The 16,877-nt window shown below is 38.6% G+C and overlaps 1 protein-coding gene across 1 annotated transcript in view; it reads right to left on the bottom strand.

The window, feature by feature from the left end:
* The window catches only part of LOC127420675 (serine/threonine-protein phosphatase 6 regulatory ankyrin repeat subunit B-like), a 69,585-nt gene that overhangs the window by 36,077 nt on the left and 16,631 nt on the right, over positions 1–16,877 (bottom strand). Inside the window, exons 3-9 of the mRNA XM_051663125.1 lie at positions 9,936–10,031; positions 5,382–5,495; positions 5,162–5,266; positions 3,571–3,669; positions 846–947; positions 555–656; positions 167–265 (exon numbers count right to left, since the gene is read on the bottom strand). Of these exons, the coding sequence (XP_051519085.1) occupies positions 167–265; positions 555–656; positions 846–947; positions 3,571–3,669; positions 5,162–5,266; positions 5,382–5,495; positions 9,936–10,031 (717 nt within the window). The remainder of the gene's footprint in view (positions 1–166; positions 266–554; positions 657–845; positions 948–3,570; positions 3,670–5,161; positions 5,267–5,381; positions 5,496–9,935; positions 10,032–16,877) is intronic.

Raw genomic sequence — 16,877 nt, 5'->3', positions numbered from 1 at the left:
AAATCTTACATTTCAGCAACCAGAATGAAACGAAAACACATGAAAGAGATTCCGTAGGAAACATTTCCGAATTGATCTTTGGGCCTTTCTAAATTCCCCTTTGTGTAATTATCATTTATTTGATGTATAAAACTAAATCGGACTAATAATTGGTTGTGGTCAGCACCTTGTTTGGCATGTGCAGTGGAACACCTTTCCTCAGGAACGTGAGGGCCGTTCCAGGGTGACCGCACTGGGACGCGATATGCAAGAGTGTGTTTCCATCCTGTACCATTCGGGAGAGTGTCGTTTGAAATACACAAAAAGATCAAGTAACATGAAGGATTAGTTCACACAAAAATTAATTGTCTATCTTGCAAAGGACACAAAAGGAGATATTTACAGTACAGAAAAATGTATAGTAATGTGTGCATAGTAACTTTATAGCGGTCTAGCAAAACTTGTCATATTTTTTGTGGAAGAGAAAAATTTGGACCAAAATGAGTACAAAATTATGACACAATTTTCATGTTTGGGGAACTACTACTTTAACAAATTATTTAAAAGTGAGTCACCTTGGTCCTTGCTAACACACATGATTTGAACTTCTCAGTGAGAATCTCGACCACACTGGTGTGGTTCTGCTCAGCTGCGATGTGCAGAGGAGATCTGTCCATCTGACACAAAAGAGAAAGAGAGAAGTGAGCAATTACACTGTAGTAATAATACAGAAACACACTGCTATTACCCAAAGGATGGATGGATAAATGCATGATGAATAGAATCAAGGATCCAAGTTCAGCAAACCGTGTAGATAAAGAGACAAAAAGATGTTCATGCTCCCTCTCTGAATGTTTGTGTTTTACCTTGTCTAAAATGTTGGGATTGGCTTTACAGTGGTATAAGAACGTCAGCATGTTCTCATCTCCTGTTAAAGCTGTGATGTGAAGAGAAGTCTGCCAGTCATTCTGCACACACAGTAGCAAACAAACAAGCTTCACATGACGGGTAATGAACTCTGGTTTCTTCAAGGGCAACAGTGATGGGGCAACTCAGAACCTCTCCATTAGGTATGAGAATCGCTCGTGAATCAGGCTAAATTGTTCATTTTGCACTGAAGGAAAAAAAAATCTGCCTCAAAAGAGTAATTCGTTCAGGAACCAGACTACACTTGTCTCATATATATGTTTTTGATTTACTAAAAAGAACTGGCTCAAAAGAGTCATTTGTTCTTGAATCAAACTACACTGGTGCCTCTGTATGTTTTTGATACACTAAAAAGAACCAGCCCAAAAGAGTCATTCGTTAAGGAACCAGAATACACTAGCCGGATGTTTGTTTTGCACTGTAGATTCAAATAAACCAGCTCATAAGAGTCATTCATTCAATAATCAGACTACACTGGCATCGCTGTATGTTTCTGATTTACTAAAAAAGAACCACCTTAAAAGAGTCATTTGTTCTGGAATCAGACTACACTTGTCACGCTGTGTGCTTTTGATTCACTAAAAAGAACCGTCTCAAAAGAGTCATTTGTTAAGGAACCAGAATACACTAGCCGGCTGTTTGTTTTGCACTGTAGATTCAAATAAATCAGCTCATAAGAGTCATTCATTCAATAATCAGACTACACTGGCATCGCTGTATGTTTTTGATTCACTAAAAAAGAACCGGCTCAAAAGAGTCATTTGTTCTGGAATCAGCCTACACTTGTCACGCTGAATGCTTCAGATTCACTAGAAAAGAACCTGCTCAAAAGAGTCATTCATTCGGGAATCAGACTACACAGGTCATGCTGCAAGTTTAGTGCTGTTGAGTATTTATGCACGGTGCTGCGTCCACACAGCAGAAGAATGCACATTTGAGAACCGTTAACGGAACCGATAGTCATGAAAATCATCCGGTTCCTGTATATATTTTTTTACTTTCCTTGTTCATGGATCACACCTTCCATGGTTTGACGCTAACACCCCCTACCCCCTCCCCCAAACATTCTGTCATCATTTACCCTCATTTCGTTCCTCATCTGTGTAACTCTCTTCCTTCTGTGGAACACAGAATGGAATTGGAACACCAAGAGGGCAAGTAAATGACAGAATTCTCATTTTTGGGTGAACTACTCTTTTAATATTTGCTGTCTGTACTTAAATAAACAAACATCAGTCTCTCTCCATCCCCACCACAACCTTAAATATCCTTCAAAAACTCACCCTTTAATTCATTTCCAAACCTCACAAAAAATTTTAAATGTCTAAAATGTTTTGTGTGTTACACATGGGCCACTTTCACAAGAGAAATAACCCACTCTATGCTGCTCTTCATACTTCAGGCATCTCATTTTAGTGACAAGTTTCATTACATCCCCAAAAACCCAAAGGAATATGAACAAATATGTTATCGGGTCGTTGACTGTGAGGTTTCAGGGTCTATCAAAGAACAATTACAACTTAATTCATGTATAACAGTATTTCTCTTTTAATTAGGAGCCCTAATTAGACCATCCCTGGGTAGGGACATCTGACATCTGAAGTATTTTGGTATCTTTGACATCTTTTTGGGTGAACTATTCCTTTAAGCGCTGAAAAAGTTCTCTAAAAGCTCTTTCCTCTAAAAATGGTAAACTTCCTCCACCATGACCAAACATTATGAGAACATCAATATCTCATTAAGTTGTTTCTCTTAGACAGGAACAAAGGGGGAAAAAAAATGGAAACATTTCCCGAAATCTCCTGCTTCTCAAATGTTCCCCTGAGAAAAAGACTCCAGTAATCTCACACGAGATCTCAACAATGTCTCCAACTGTGACCATGTTTGCCAAGACACCAAAGTCAGAGATCTCAATATGAACTCAAACATTTCTCATTAAATTCTCTAAACTCTATAGCTCTATATTTTTACTGAATGTCAAGAATTGACTCCTTTGCCTCTGCCTGCGTGCATGTGAATTTTTCTCCCATGCTTTATTCTGCAATTGGACCTGATGGCAAGCAGAGGAAATGATAATCAACACAGGATGTTTGTGAATTTATCAGACTCTTAATCTGTGATTATTACAGTGGGATAATTGTCAGTGTCTTTGAGACCGTTGATGGGTTATCAGACCAGACAGATGGGCAAAAACGCCACTAACCCAGAGACAGATGGTTGAGCAATTCAAAGGGAAATAACTGTCAAAAAGACCTTTGGTGCAGAATCCGCCTTTTCTGCCTCTATTGTCCATTATCAGATATCAGATATTCGGTTCCTGAATCGCACATTTGCATCACTCAAAAATTGCGGTGCCAAATATTGTCACGCAATTTAATAAAACAAGAGGTCTTGTAAACATTTGAAAAACTCTTAAAAAAATGGTGTGTACTGGTAAAAGTACTACCTGAAATACAATACCTGAACTCAGAATGTGTTAAAATGTTTGTTTACCAAGATATTATGTCTGTGAATACTGTGCTGATGATTAAATTTGTGGCACGCTCATGTGGAAAACTGAAGTATACTTTGGCCTTAAGTGTGATATAGCAAGTAATTTTTGTTTGTATGTGTAACATGTACAGTATATGATGAGTGTGTATTGTTCTGTTGTGTCCTCTATACATTCTGAGAGTCTGGATTCGCCCCAAACTCCACCAGGACTTTGGCCATCTCAACATCTTTCCGTCTACAGCAGATGTGAAGTGCCGTGTCGCCGTTGCCCTGGAAACACAATTCAGATGCATTTGTCATATTGTTTCAAAATCACCTGAGTCGTTTATATTAAAGAAATAGTGCTGCCATTATTTAATTACCCCCCCCCCAGGGATGGGGCACTCTCTGGCACCCACACCCAGACCTCTGGAATCTCCATGTCTGGTCCCTGGACTGGACAGCACACCACGACGCTATTGAAGGTAAGTCTTTCGGTAAGCACGACCTGATCATCAGGTTCCTGAGAGGTGCCAGGAGGTTGAACCTTCCTAGGCCGCGCCTCTTTCCCTATATATATATATATAGATAGATAGATAGATAGATAGATAGATATACAGAAATTAATAATAATAGTAATTTATTTATTTAATAACTTCTTAACTTTATTGTGGCATTGTTGCACAGTCCGATAAAAAATCTTTATTTTGGCGGAAACTTTTATTTTGACAAAGTTTCTGTTGTTTGTAGTTGAGTTGACAACAGCCTTTTAATGCAGTGAAATGTTGTCATCTCCCTTTCTGTTCACAAAACCTGCTGTTATGGGGTTATTTTAGATTTGTAAATTGTAGCGGCCAAACAAATGTGAAATTATGCAAATGTGCAATTAAAGTAAATCTGGGGCGCTTTAAATATAATGCGTTTAGCGCATGTTTAGCGCACGTTAGCTCACCGAACCAAACTCGGAGCACATCAGTCACTCAGGGGACCAGATAAATATCATTATTTTGTGTATGGAACACAGAAATGCTCTGAAAACACGTGTAATACACTGACCCCTTTTACATGTATGTAGGAAAGCACTACACACTACAAACAAAACAGCCACGCAAATAAGAGCAGTACATGGGTCACAACGTGATTTCGATTTTATTTTGATTAATCGTTCAGCCCTAACCCTTGTTTCAATCCAAACATGTTTGCTGGTATTTTTTCAGGGGAACGCAAAAAGGAGAATTTCTGAAGAATCTTTCCGCAGCTCTTTTATATACAACAGCAGTTCCAAGCTTTAAAAAGACAAACACAAGAAAAGCTCCAAAAAATAGTAGTCCGTATGACTTGTGCGCTGTATTCTGAGACTTCTGAAGTCATATGATAGATTCTACAAAATTTCTCCTTTTGTGTTCAACAGACAAAATAACAGTATACAGGTTTGAGCCGAACATATGGATGAGTAAATGATGACAGAATTGTAAACTAGTCAACTATTCCTTTGACCGTTTGCTAAAGTGCTAAACTCCCACACTTACTATAAGACCAGTTAAATCTGAACCACTTTGTGATCAGAGATTCATATAGAGAGCTTTTATCAGATGAAACCTAAACAACGTTCAACCACAATTAAAACAGCATGTCGTTTGTTAGCTCCACACATGGGAGTTCCAGAACAAGATTAAGAGACGCTTTGCGTTACGGTAGCCCCAAACCTAATGACTCAGCTTTTCATTGATGGCAGGAAATAGACATGATTTGACTGTATGAAGAATGTTATCTTCATTCTTACTATTTTCACAGCTTGGAGCTGCGGTTCCGATTGATCGGTGAGGAGTTCTCGGACTATTGCAATATTCCCGGCTTCTACAGCTAGCAGCAGTGGCAGGCAGCCATCCTGTATGAGAAAGAAAACGATCCAGACAGCAAATCAGAACTAATATTCTGAGAAAAGAACGTCAGACTGACTCAGAGGAAAGAAATGTCAAGATTTTTCAGATCCATTTTTGTACCTTGTCAGGAGTGAGTCGAGCGTCTTTGCTGCTGAACTTGAGTAAGGTTTGCATGACGGGGAGTCCACCGGTGGGTCGAGATGCTGCGTAGTGCAGGGGCAACTGATCATTGGGCTACACATAAAAAACAATAAAACAAGAATAAAAAGTGTCAACTTTATTTCAATACTTGAATTCTACATTCATTTCACTTATTCTGAAGGTGATATTTCATATTTAATAAGCTTTGACTATATTTTTTCACCCTATAAAGTATGAAATTAACTTAAAAGTCAAATCCGGATTTCATGCATAAATTAATCAACCACTGAAACCCCCCCCCCCCATTGTGATTTCATAAAACCCTTCATTAAACGGTTGTGAGCTATGATTCAATCCAACCAGCTCCGAGCTGAATGACATTACAAACTTTGATTTGAGTCAAAAAACTATTTCAAAATCGTAAAAAAAGACAAAGGTAAAAGACTGTGTACTTAACATCTTTAATGAGAGGATGAACTACAATCCCATGAAGCATTGTGAATTAAAGGTAGGCCGATATATCGGTTTTACCAATTAATCGGTGCTGATAGTTGCTTTTTAGCACTATCGTTATCTGCAAAAATCTATGATGATAGTTGCTGATAGTTTTTTCATAATTGTTTTAGTTCAAAATAAGGGTCCCCAGTATGTATTGGGCTTGTTTATACTTAAAATTCCCTCATGATGCACCAAATCTTATTTTTTTCTGGTTATTTTGGGGATTTTGGTTGAACAATAAACTGCATCTGGGATTTTATTCATTTAGGACTCCTTGCCTGTGCCCGTCATATTAAGGAGAGAATAAGATTTTTTTTTTGACATTTTACAAATCATTTTTAAAACCATCATCCGATTAATCAGTTATCAGCCTTTCCCACCAACTTAGTTATCGGTATCAGCAAAATCCACTATCGTTCAAACTCTATTGTGAATGACATAATTGAATTAAAAACTATGGAAAAATCTAAAAATATTGAATTAAATTAGTTAATTTTAATACAATTTCACATTGAATACAATAATACATTTTAAGTTTATTGCAAAATAGTTATATACAAAATATTAGTAGTTTGAGAGTGTATCATGGGAGTGAGCGGAGCTGTAGAGCTCTTTTGACGCAATTTGTTTGCCACGATTCACTGATTTTTTTATTTAACATTTTTTTTTTATCCCCTTTTCTCCCAATTTTGAATGCCCAATTCCCACTACTTAGTAGGTCTTTGTGGTGGCGTGGTTACTCACCTCAATCCGGGTGGCAGAGGACAAGTCTCAGTTGCCTCCAATTCTGAGACCCTCAATCTGTGCATCTTATCACGTGACTCATTGTGCATGACACTGTGGAGACTCACAGCATGTGGAGGCTCATGCTACTCTCCACGATCCACGCACAACTTACCACACGCCCCATTGAGAGCGAGAACCACTATCGATAACCACGAGGAGGTTACCCCATGTGACTCTACCCTCCCTAGCAACCAGGCCAATTTGGTTGCTTAGGAGACCTGGCTGGAGTCACTCAGCATGCCCCGGATTCGAACTTGCGACTCCAGGGGTGGTAGTCAGCGTCAATACTTGCTGAGCTACCCAGGCCCCCCATCGCAATTCTCTGATTTGTGGATTTTCCCTCTCAGGATTACGGGTAGTGTAGTTCTCCGCTTTTAAACACGATTTTTAAAAATTGAAGTTGAAATAACGTGGACTGATGCCATCAACAGAAGCATATACCATTGATTAACAATGTCGAAACTTATGGTAGGTCTGTCTTTAAAGAATTATAATTAATCATTATTAATCAATTCCCCTATGGAGAAAATATATTGTATTTTTACTTCTGGAACCAGACTGTTACACTCTTTATGCACTAATGCTCATATTCCAACCAGTATTTAGAGATCATATGTATTAAATGTCAAATTAGGTAAATAATATTAACTATGTTAAATTAATGTTATTTTATTAGAGTAAACCACTTTCTTAAGGTATCTTTGACAGCCTTAATGCAATTAAAAAATATACATATTTTAAACATACGCATGTGACGAGGAGGAGGGTGTGGCCAGGCTGTAACGATGGACGCCCGGTGCTGAATCAGCCCAATCAGCTGGGAGAGGGATAAAGAGGAGCTGGGGGTGCCAGTTTAAGAGAGAGAGAGAGAGACGCACGCAGCAGTGTTCGTGTGTGTGCACTTTTGTGTTAAGGAAAGCAGTTTTATGTTGTGTTTTGTTCATTTGTTCAATTGTCAACTTAAATAGTTTACGTTGACTGCTCAGCCAGTTCCTGCCTCCTCCTGTACATTGATGCTGAATCCTGGGAGGGAGGCACTGTCGGAGAGCCCTCGCCGCTGATGGAGGGTCACAACGCCGAGGAGGTATGGTCCAATGGTACTGGAGCAGTTCGCTAGAAGGCGGAGGAGCCCGCTGCTGTCCGCCAGGAGACGAAGGAGCCGTTGCCGTCCACCAGGAAGTGGAGGAGCCGTTGCCGGCCACCAGGGGGGTGTAGGAGCTGCTGACATCTGCCGGGAGGCGAGGTCCAGTGCCATCGCCCAGTGTCGCGGAGGACCGCAGCACAGCTGGCTGAGGACCAGTCGACAGCATGTTCGGGGACAGGTGAGCCAGTTTTTCTCTCTCTCTCTCTCCTCTCTCTCTCCTCTCTCTCCTGATCACTCTTTCCCTCTCCTCTCTCCCTCCCCACATCCTATTCAGATTCCCAGGAGGCAGGGAAGACTGGCCGGAGGAAGGATGGCTGCAAGGGCAACACCTCCCCTCCAGGAAGGAAGTGGGGGAGTAAGCCAGGCCGGAGGTTTCCCCGGCCTGAATCGGGCGTTAAGGGTATGTAACGAGGAGGAGGGCATGGCCGGGCAGTAACGATGGACGCCCAGCGCTGAATCAGCCCAATCAGCCGGGAGAGGGATAAAGAGGAGCCGGGGACGCCAGTTCGAGAGAGAGAGAGAGAGAGAGAGAGAGAGAGAGAGAGAGAGAGACGCACGATCTGTGTGTGTGCGTGTCTGAGGGTTTTGCTGCAAGCAGTCTTTATGTTTGTCTAAGTTAATTTGTGTCAAAAGTTTATGTTAACTGCTCAGTCGGTTCCCGCCTCCTCCTTGCCCATTTTGTGAACCCGTTACAATGCAGTAATATGCAGCTATTTTTTTCCACTTCCCCAAAATTTTCTTTACTATAATATGTCCATTATTGCTGATTTTCATTAGATTCTCGTTACTGAAATATAGAAAACTGTATTCTATTACAGTAAAAAAAAAAAAAAAAAAAAAAAAGAGATTGAAATAAAACGTTTTCTGAGATTGATTTTGTTGGTCACAACAAAGGGGTCAGTGAACAATAACACATGAAATGACTCTATTGCCACATTACAGATTCAATTACATATTAAAGAAGCACATATATAGAAAACATAGTAAATTCCAAAAGTTCACACTGAAATCCCATTTAAATCTGGAATTAACAGACATTTTAAGGATTTTGATAAAAATACAACAAAAAAATGAACAAGAAACATTTTTTAAACTTTGCACTATTTCTAGGTGTAAGGGGGTTCAGTGGAAAGGAGGAGGCGAGAACCGGCTTAATAATATAAATAATAATTTAATAAACAATTTAAACAAAACACACAACCAAAAACACACAGTACAGCTGCCTGCAATTCTCTCTCTCTCGAACTGTGGTCCCCGGCCGCCTTTATCACTCGCGCGCCCCATCAGGCTGATTGGGGACCGGGTGTGTCTCATTCCAGCCCGGCCCCGCCCTCCTCGGCTCTACACTAGGTAAACTGTAAGCAAATCTGTGACACTGATCATGTTAACTCTTGTACAGTACAGATGGTTTAGATTAGAACAATGCAAAACAGAAGCATTATTACTAGTGGTCTCAGACTTTTGGACCCCAATGTATTTCAAAAAGCAACAATTAATGTAAACAGTTGTGAAAACAGTAAATAATGCAGAACTCTTAGCCGTCACTGTTGAGTGAAATTTATCAGCCAGTTGTCAAATATTTACATTTTAGATGCATAGCGCGAATTTTGGAGACATAGCATGGAGGCTTCATGCCATCCACCACGATATCCACGCACAACTCACCACGAGCGAACCACATTATAGCGACCACGAGGAGGTTATCCCATGTGACTCTACCCTCCCTAGCAACCGGGCCAATTTGGTTGCTTAGGAAACCTGGCTGGAGTCACTCAGCACACCCTGGATTCAAACTCACGAACTCCAGGGGTGGTAGTCAGCGTCTTTACACGCTGAGCTACCCAGGCCCCCGATAATCAATGTTTTTACCCAGTCCTTCGTCAAATCAACCTGGAATCTTGTGAACATTACTCCGTTTCCAAGCAGTCTAATGTAAAGTCCCGTGTGCTTCAACTCGCAGAAGGTCCATCAAACCAGCCAATCTGATTGCTGCTTATTAGATGGAGAAAGTGTTTTCCATTTTTGTGTTTCACAGTCTGTGCACTAACCGTCTGAGGCTAAGACTAAATCTAGGGAAGGCTGTTAAATTGATCAGTAAATCTTACCCCTCCTGGTAAATTGGGATCACTCTTTCTTGCCAGAAGTTTGACGATCTCGTCTTTGGAGTGAGCTGCAGCAATATGCAAAGCTGATCTGCCATCCTGATTGACAAAATCAACATAGAAATTCACTAATTACTACAACAACACAATGACTTATTGTTATTATACAGCTATTTGGAATATTTGGTTGTGATTTGGTCTTAATTCTAATGACAGGTAAATTGTAGGAAATAAACGAAAAGGTACAACTTTTTTCCCATTGAGAACAACCAATCAACAAACAATTACAAACCGATACATTATTCCTCCTATTCAACACTTTATTTAGGTTTGAGTTAGGGGTTAAACTTCATAACAACACTCTTCATTGGTTTCTTTATTTTTGGCTATGGGAGTAAAAGTAATATGTTTTATGAGTTGTCATATTACCAAGGTTGGTTTTGTCCCATGTCTTACAAACCATTGTTTTATAGATATGGATGTCTTTTCTCTCACTTAGACACATTCCCTAAGGCTTGTGTGTGATTGCTACTTTGAAGAGGAAGTCTTTAGTGCAACAAGAGGTTATTCTAGGACAGCTACAGGCAGAGGCTTTGAGTCAAAGACACAAATTTAATCCAACTCAGTTGGAGTGACATTCCAGCAGGATCGCCAGGGTTACAGAACGGCCAAAGATCTCGTAAGTTCTCCAGCAAAGGAAAGAAGGATGCAAGCAGCTAGTTTGTGCTTGTAAATTAATGGAATACTGAGCAAAAGCTCAGAACAAACTGGACACTCACACATACACATGCATTACCCCATTTATTTGGAAGACTAAGGGGCCATTCACGCTGAATGTGTTCTTGCGCTAAAAAAAGCTAGACCCAGCGCTACGAACGCAGGTGTCTTGAGACATGTTTTTAACAGCTCTTAACTGTTTTCAACTTGACATGACATCAAAATTGTGGCGTTACAGCACAATACACACACACACACTAATAAAAAACTTCCTAAACTCCCAACTTATTTGGGAATGCTTGTCCTAATGGAAGGGAAAAATCCCAGAAAAAAACAGCGTTCATGTGAAAAAATTTAACATTTATATTACATACTAGATGTGCATACGCTGTTGGAATCTTACAATAAAATAAAAATGCATGCTATTTATTTTATTGAACCACAACCAAACTAAATCCTATCCGTTTAAAAACTCAGTTTTCAGTTTCCTAACGTCAATGGCTCCGTTTTCAGTGGAGGAAAACACAGTTTTAGTTTGGATGAGAGGCGTAAATGTCGCAAAATTAATGCATTTTCAAACTAAAACGTATTAGTTTGGATGTGGCCTCAATCTGTTGACACCATTTCGAAGTAAAGAGCTTTTGTCTTTGTAATATTTTATCAAAATGTAATTTTAACCACTCGCTTTCAATGGAAGAAAGAAAGTCCTATGGGTTTGGAATGAGATGAGGGTGAGTAAATTATTTGATTGAATTTTTAGGTGAACTATCCCTCAAAGACCACAGCTCTCCCGTGTTTTAATATACCTGCAATAAGGAGCATTCCAGACACCTCCAAAGATGGACTGCAGAGGGATTTCTCAGTAAATCGTTCCAGGTTAGACTCAGCGTAGTTTCCACTTCACCATCCACACATTTCTAAAGCAACTGGTTTTGATAGATAACTGGCAGCCAGACAGATGTCTCGTCCCAACAGTGATTCTATCAAGCATTGTGCACTACACAGGGTCCAAAAGTTATGTTTTCAACAGTGGTCCAATAGAGAAGACACTTTGGGCCAAATCCAGACCTCTCAAGTACAGACAACAGCAGAGACAAACGACTCTCCGTAACTCACTCTGGACATTTCTACGCCTTCCCCTGATTCAAAAGTGGAAGGCGATAAGCACTAATGACATTTGCGAAATAAAAGAACGGAAAATAGAATGTGGCGCAACAGACTGCCAAAAAACTAATCCAGAAATCATGTTGATTGGAAAAAACATTGAAGCCAAATGAACGTCCCCTATGAATTGAGATTGATGCACATGTTCAAAATGAACTTTGTAATAATTCATGAATCCTATATTTTTACTTTTCCAAATCATAGATTAATTACTGTTTGTTAAGGCAAGCATCACTTTGACTATATGCTAATACCAAAGTCAGTGATTTGAACAAACCCTATACAACAAACCATAAGTGGGTGCTTCTTCAACTTGGGGCAGTTTCATGTCCCAGGGTTTTTTTTCTTTTTGCTATACGAAGGTCTTATTTAAACTGAATTGGACACTTTTCAACAGGTCTTTGCCATTTATTTTTTGGAACTTTTAAAATGTAATTTATGTGTAGATTTGACTGTTTTATCCTTGTCCCAGACCCAGACTTTCAATATTTAACTATGGCAATCCATTTTAAAATTCAAATTATTGCCTGTTTAAAATTGATCATCTAAACAAAAAGTTGAATAAACATACACTTATAAACCATTTCAATATTTATCGTGTGAATATGATTTCTACCTATTTTTCAAAAATTACGACTGTCCCACAGTTGTGGCATTCCAGCACACCAAACAATTTAGCCAATCATAACGTTTTTTTCCAAATTTAGTGTACTTGTTAACCAAGTGGACAAACGTGTCAGTGAAGAGCATTATTGAGATGAAATATGAGACAAAACAAAGAAAAATCAAGAGAAATATCACATACTTTTATTCAACGTTATTTCCAATCAAGCTGTAATTTTGCCAAATTATGCAAAGTGTGAAAATATTATTCATGTTTAAAAATTTTCATTATTATTCATTATTAAATATTTTATTAAATCTGTGAAGAATATACATACACTATTGGACATTGTTAGGAGACAAATTATATTAAATAAACACCCTCACTAAAACAAAGCGAGTGTGATAAATGTTTTAACAAGACTTTACTTTCTAGATGTTCATAGTGCTCGAAATGAAAGAAACACCCAAGTATTACAAGATTAGTTCACCCAAAAGTGAAAATTCTCTCATCATTTACCCACCCTCATGTAATCTCAGATGTGTAGGACTTTCTTTCTTCTGCAGAACACAAATGAAGATTATTAGAAGAATATTTCCGCTCTGTAGGTCCATACAATGCAAGTGAATGGTGACCAGAACTTTGAAGCTCCAAAAATCATAAAAAGGCAGCATGATAGTAATCCATATGACTCCAGTGGTTTAATCCATGTCTTCAAAAGCGATATGATAGGTGTGGGTGAGAAATAGATCAATATTTAACCCTTGTGTTTGGGTCTTTTTTGACCCGTTTTGATTTTCTTTAATAAAAAAAATTGTTTCCTTTAGCCATAGGAAATGAATGGGAAATACTAAAATACAGAGATTTTTATTTGTTTTTATAAAATAAAAATCAATAAATCAGACACAATGCAGAACACAACCACACATAAATGAAGGGGTGAGACTATAAAACATCCACAATGCAGAAAACACACTCACACACACATGCACACTTACACACACACGCACACACACACACACACACACACACATGTTGGTGCAGCTATCATTATGAGGACTCTCCATAGATATAATGATTTTTATACTGTATGAACTATAGATTCTCTGACCTAAACCTAACCCTACCCCTAAACCTAACCCTCACAAAAAACTTTCTGCATTTTTACATTTTCAATAAAACATTTAGTATGTTATTTAAGTGATTTGAATTATGGGGATACTAGAATTGTCCTCATAAACCACATTTATAGCATAATACCCTTGTAATTACCAGTTTGTAACCTAAAAAAATGTCCATTTAAACCCGCCCACACACACACTCTCACACTCACACACAGGTTTGTTTGGCTATATCATTGATCTCTCATTGACAATAGTAATGATAATATTACTATAAGAAAAAATATTTCCAAACTCTACCCCTAAACCTAACACTAACCATCACACAAACATGTGTACATCACTAGATTTGAAGATCAACATCATCTGACCAATTTAAGAGTTTTTTTTTTCCTGATGAGGACATTTGGCCCTCACAAGTGTAGACAAACCTGTCTATATATACCAACCATACCACACAGGTCGAAGTCTGAGTCTGACCCCTGCGTGACAAAGTTTATGCTAGAATTTTGATGTTTGATGTTTGAAATAAATGACAGGTAACAAATAATAACTCTATTTTCTTTGTTACACAATCGGATTTGACTGGAGCATTGTCATGTTTGACAGCATATTGGAGCATCATTGCAAAATCTGACACTTCAACACAAGTGGTTTAGAAAAAAATGCTACAATTTGATAAATAATAGTTTTTTATAATATCTAAATATACTGTACAGGCACATGTTAGACTCCCAAACATTACTTTTGCAAATAGAAAAGATTAGAATAGAAGAACAGGGAGCCCTGCAACAGATGTCATGGCCCCCACAAAGCCCCCCACTGAACATCGTGTCAGTCTGAGATTACATAAAGAGACAGAAGCAATTGAGACAGACTAAATAGATAGAAGAACTGTGGTGAATTCTCCAAGAAGCTTGAACATCCTATCTGCCAACAACCAAGAAAAACTGTGTGCAGGTGTATCTAGGAGATTGGGGCTGTTTTAAAGGCAAAGGTGGCCGCACCAAATATTGATTTAGATTTTTGTATGATGTTAAATGATCAATGAAAATTATTCATGTCATTATTTTTGAAGACATTCCTCACTATGCAACATTTTTCACAAGTGCCTAAAACTTTTGCACAGTACTGTATATCCAATGTATAACTTAATATCTAGAAATTAAGTTTGTTAGAACATGAGCTTATAGAGATCAGCCAATGCAAGGAGCACTTAAATCATCTACTGGACACTGTTGTTATTTCATGTAATTATAATTTTTTTATTCCAGCAGATGTCACCAGAGACCCCCAATGCATGGCAAATTGTGATGTTTTGATTCTTTCAATTTACTGAAATGAAGGTGTTTTTTTTTATTGAAGTAAAGATAACATAAAATGTGCTTGTTTTATATGAAAATGAATGGTGTCATTTAGTAATTAAGAGCTAAATAAAGTCTAAATATCATAAAATCACCCCCAAAAATGCACAACTTTAATGTGTTTACTTTAGTAAAATGAGTGTTATTACATATATAAAAGCTTTCAAAGAGCTTCAAAGTTCTGGTCACCATTCAATTGCATTGTAATAGCATTGCACTAATTATTCTCCCATGATCCCATTTGGAGAAGCAAAATCTGCAAAGGAACATTGCACATCTAAATGAGTTGGTAAAAGTCGCCACAGCTGAGATGCAATAAGTAAAAACAGCTGACAGGAATTACACTAAAATCAGTCCAACCACACCAGCAATGAGACAATGTAGTCCCTGTGAAACACAACTATTGCAATATCCATTCATCATGGCCTCAGACGTGGCGTAGCGTGAATTTATTTATTTTTTTTCAAGAATTCCACTCTTTCCACACAAAGCAATACACTTCAGTTTTATGCTTGTAAAGGTGGTTCTGCCTAATAAAACACATAATAATAATATCCCATCAATTTCATAAGCACTGGATAAAAGTCTCAAATAATTACATGTAGGTTCAGTGTTAAAGTCATCCATTTCATTGTCCAACAGGTTAAAAATCATAAGTCTGATCGCTCAGGAAAGTAAACACACACCTCTTCTCAACAAGCTGTGAGATTTGCCTCTAACAAACACCACTAATTACTCCACAGCCGTTAATTTTCCAGCCCACCCCGTCAAATTCGACTTACTGGTTAATGTTGATCCATGTTGCACTTTTAAACAACTCATTGCAAATCATTCTTTATTAATGCTGTTTTTACACAAGTTAGAACAATAATAAAGGCATCAAAACTACAGAAGAACACAAACTGAAGTATGGGAATTATGTTGTGACCAAAATTTTTAAACAAAACCATCTTCAATTTGAGCTTGTTTGAGCAGATTCCAGCTGTGCACACATTCTCTGAGAAAGCGACTTTATGAGGTGCAGAGATGCTTTTAAAACAGTACTGAAGGAGTTCCCATGTGTGCTGTTGATAGCTTTTCCTTCGCTATCTGATCGAACTCACCCATTTCAAAAATTAATTTATTAAAATTGTAGTTTCGTGAAGAAATGCATCCATAGACAATTAATATCTGTCTAAAAAGCCAATTTCATGCATTTAAGCATAAGCCTTTGGTCAAAAGTCTTTTAAATCAACGTTCCCGGTCCAATAAAATGTAAACTCAGTGGACAGCATTTGTGGCAAAATGTAATGCAAAATATTTTTGACTTGTCCCTCGTTTACAGCTAAAGTAAGGCACTTACAATGGAAGTGAATGAGGCCGCAACATTAAATTACACAATACATTGGGGCATGGGTAGCTCAGAGAGTATTGACGCTGACTACCACACCTGGAGTCGTGAGTTAGAATCCAGGGTGTGCTGAGTGACTCCAGCCAGGTCTCCTCAGCAACCAAATTGGCCCAGTTGCTAGGGGGGGGGGTAGAGTCACATGGGGTAACCTCCTTGTGGTCACTATAATGTGGTTCGTTCTCGGTGGGGCGTGTGGTGAGTTGTGTGTGGATGCCGTGGAGTATAGCGTGAAGCCTCCACACCCGCAATGCAGTAACGCGCTCAACAAGCCACGTGATAAGATGCGCGGGTTGACGGTCTCAGACGCGGAGGCAACTGAGATTCGTCCTCCGCCACGTGGATTGAGGCGAGTCACTACACCACCACGAGGACTTAGAGCGCATTGGGAATTGGGCATGCCAAATTGGGGAGAAAAAAAATACAATTACACAATACATTGAAATGCACAGTTTCAAAAGTACAGCCACAACATGTAATTGTAAAAAACATGTAAAAAAACTATATTTATTTATCACACATTTGCACATATACAGCGAAATTCTTTTTTTCAGAGAGCAGGGTCAGCCATGATATGGCGCCCTTGGA

This window comes from Myxocyprinus asiaticus, chromosome 30 (assembly GCF_019703515.2).
Source record: "Myxocyprinus asiaticus isolate MX2 ecotype Aquarium Trade chromosome 30, UBuf_Myxa_2, whole genome shotgun sequence".
NCBI classification, from domain to species: domain Eukaryota; kingdom Metazoa; phylum Chordata; class Actinopteri; order Cypriniformes; family Catostomidae; genus Myxocyprinus; species Myxocyprinus asiaticus.
The sequence above is the reverse complement of the archived record's forward strand: the minus strand, read 5'-3'. Positions and strand labels throughout refer to the sequence as shown.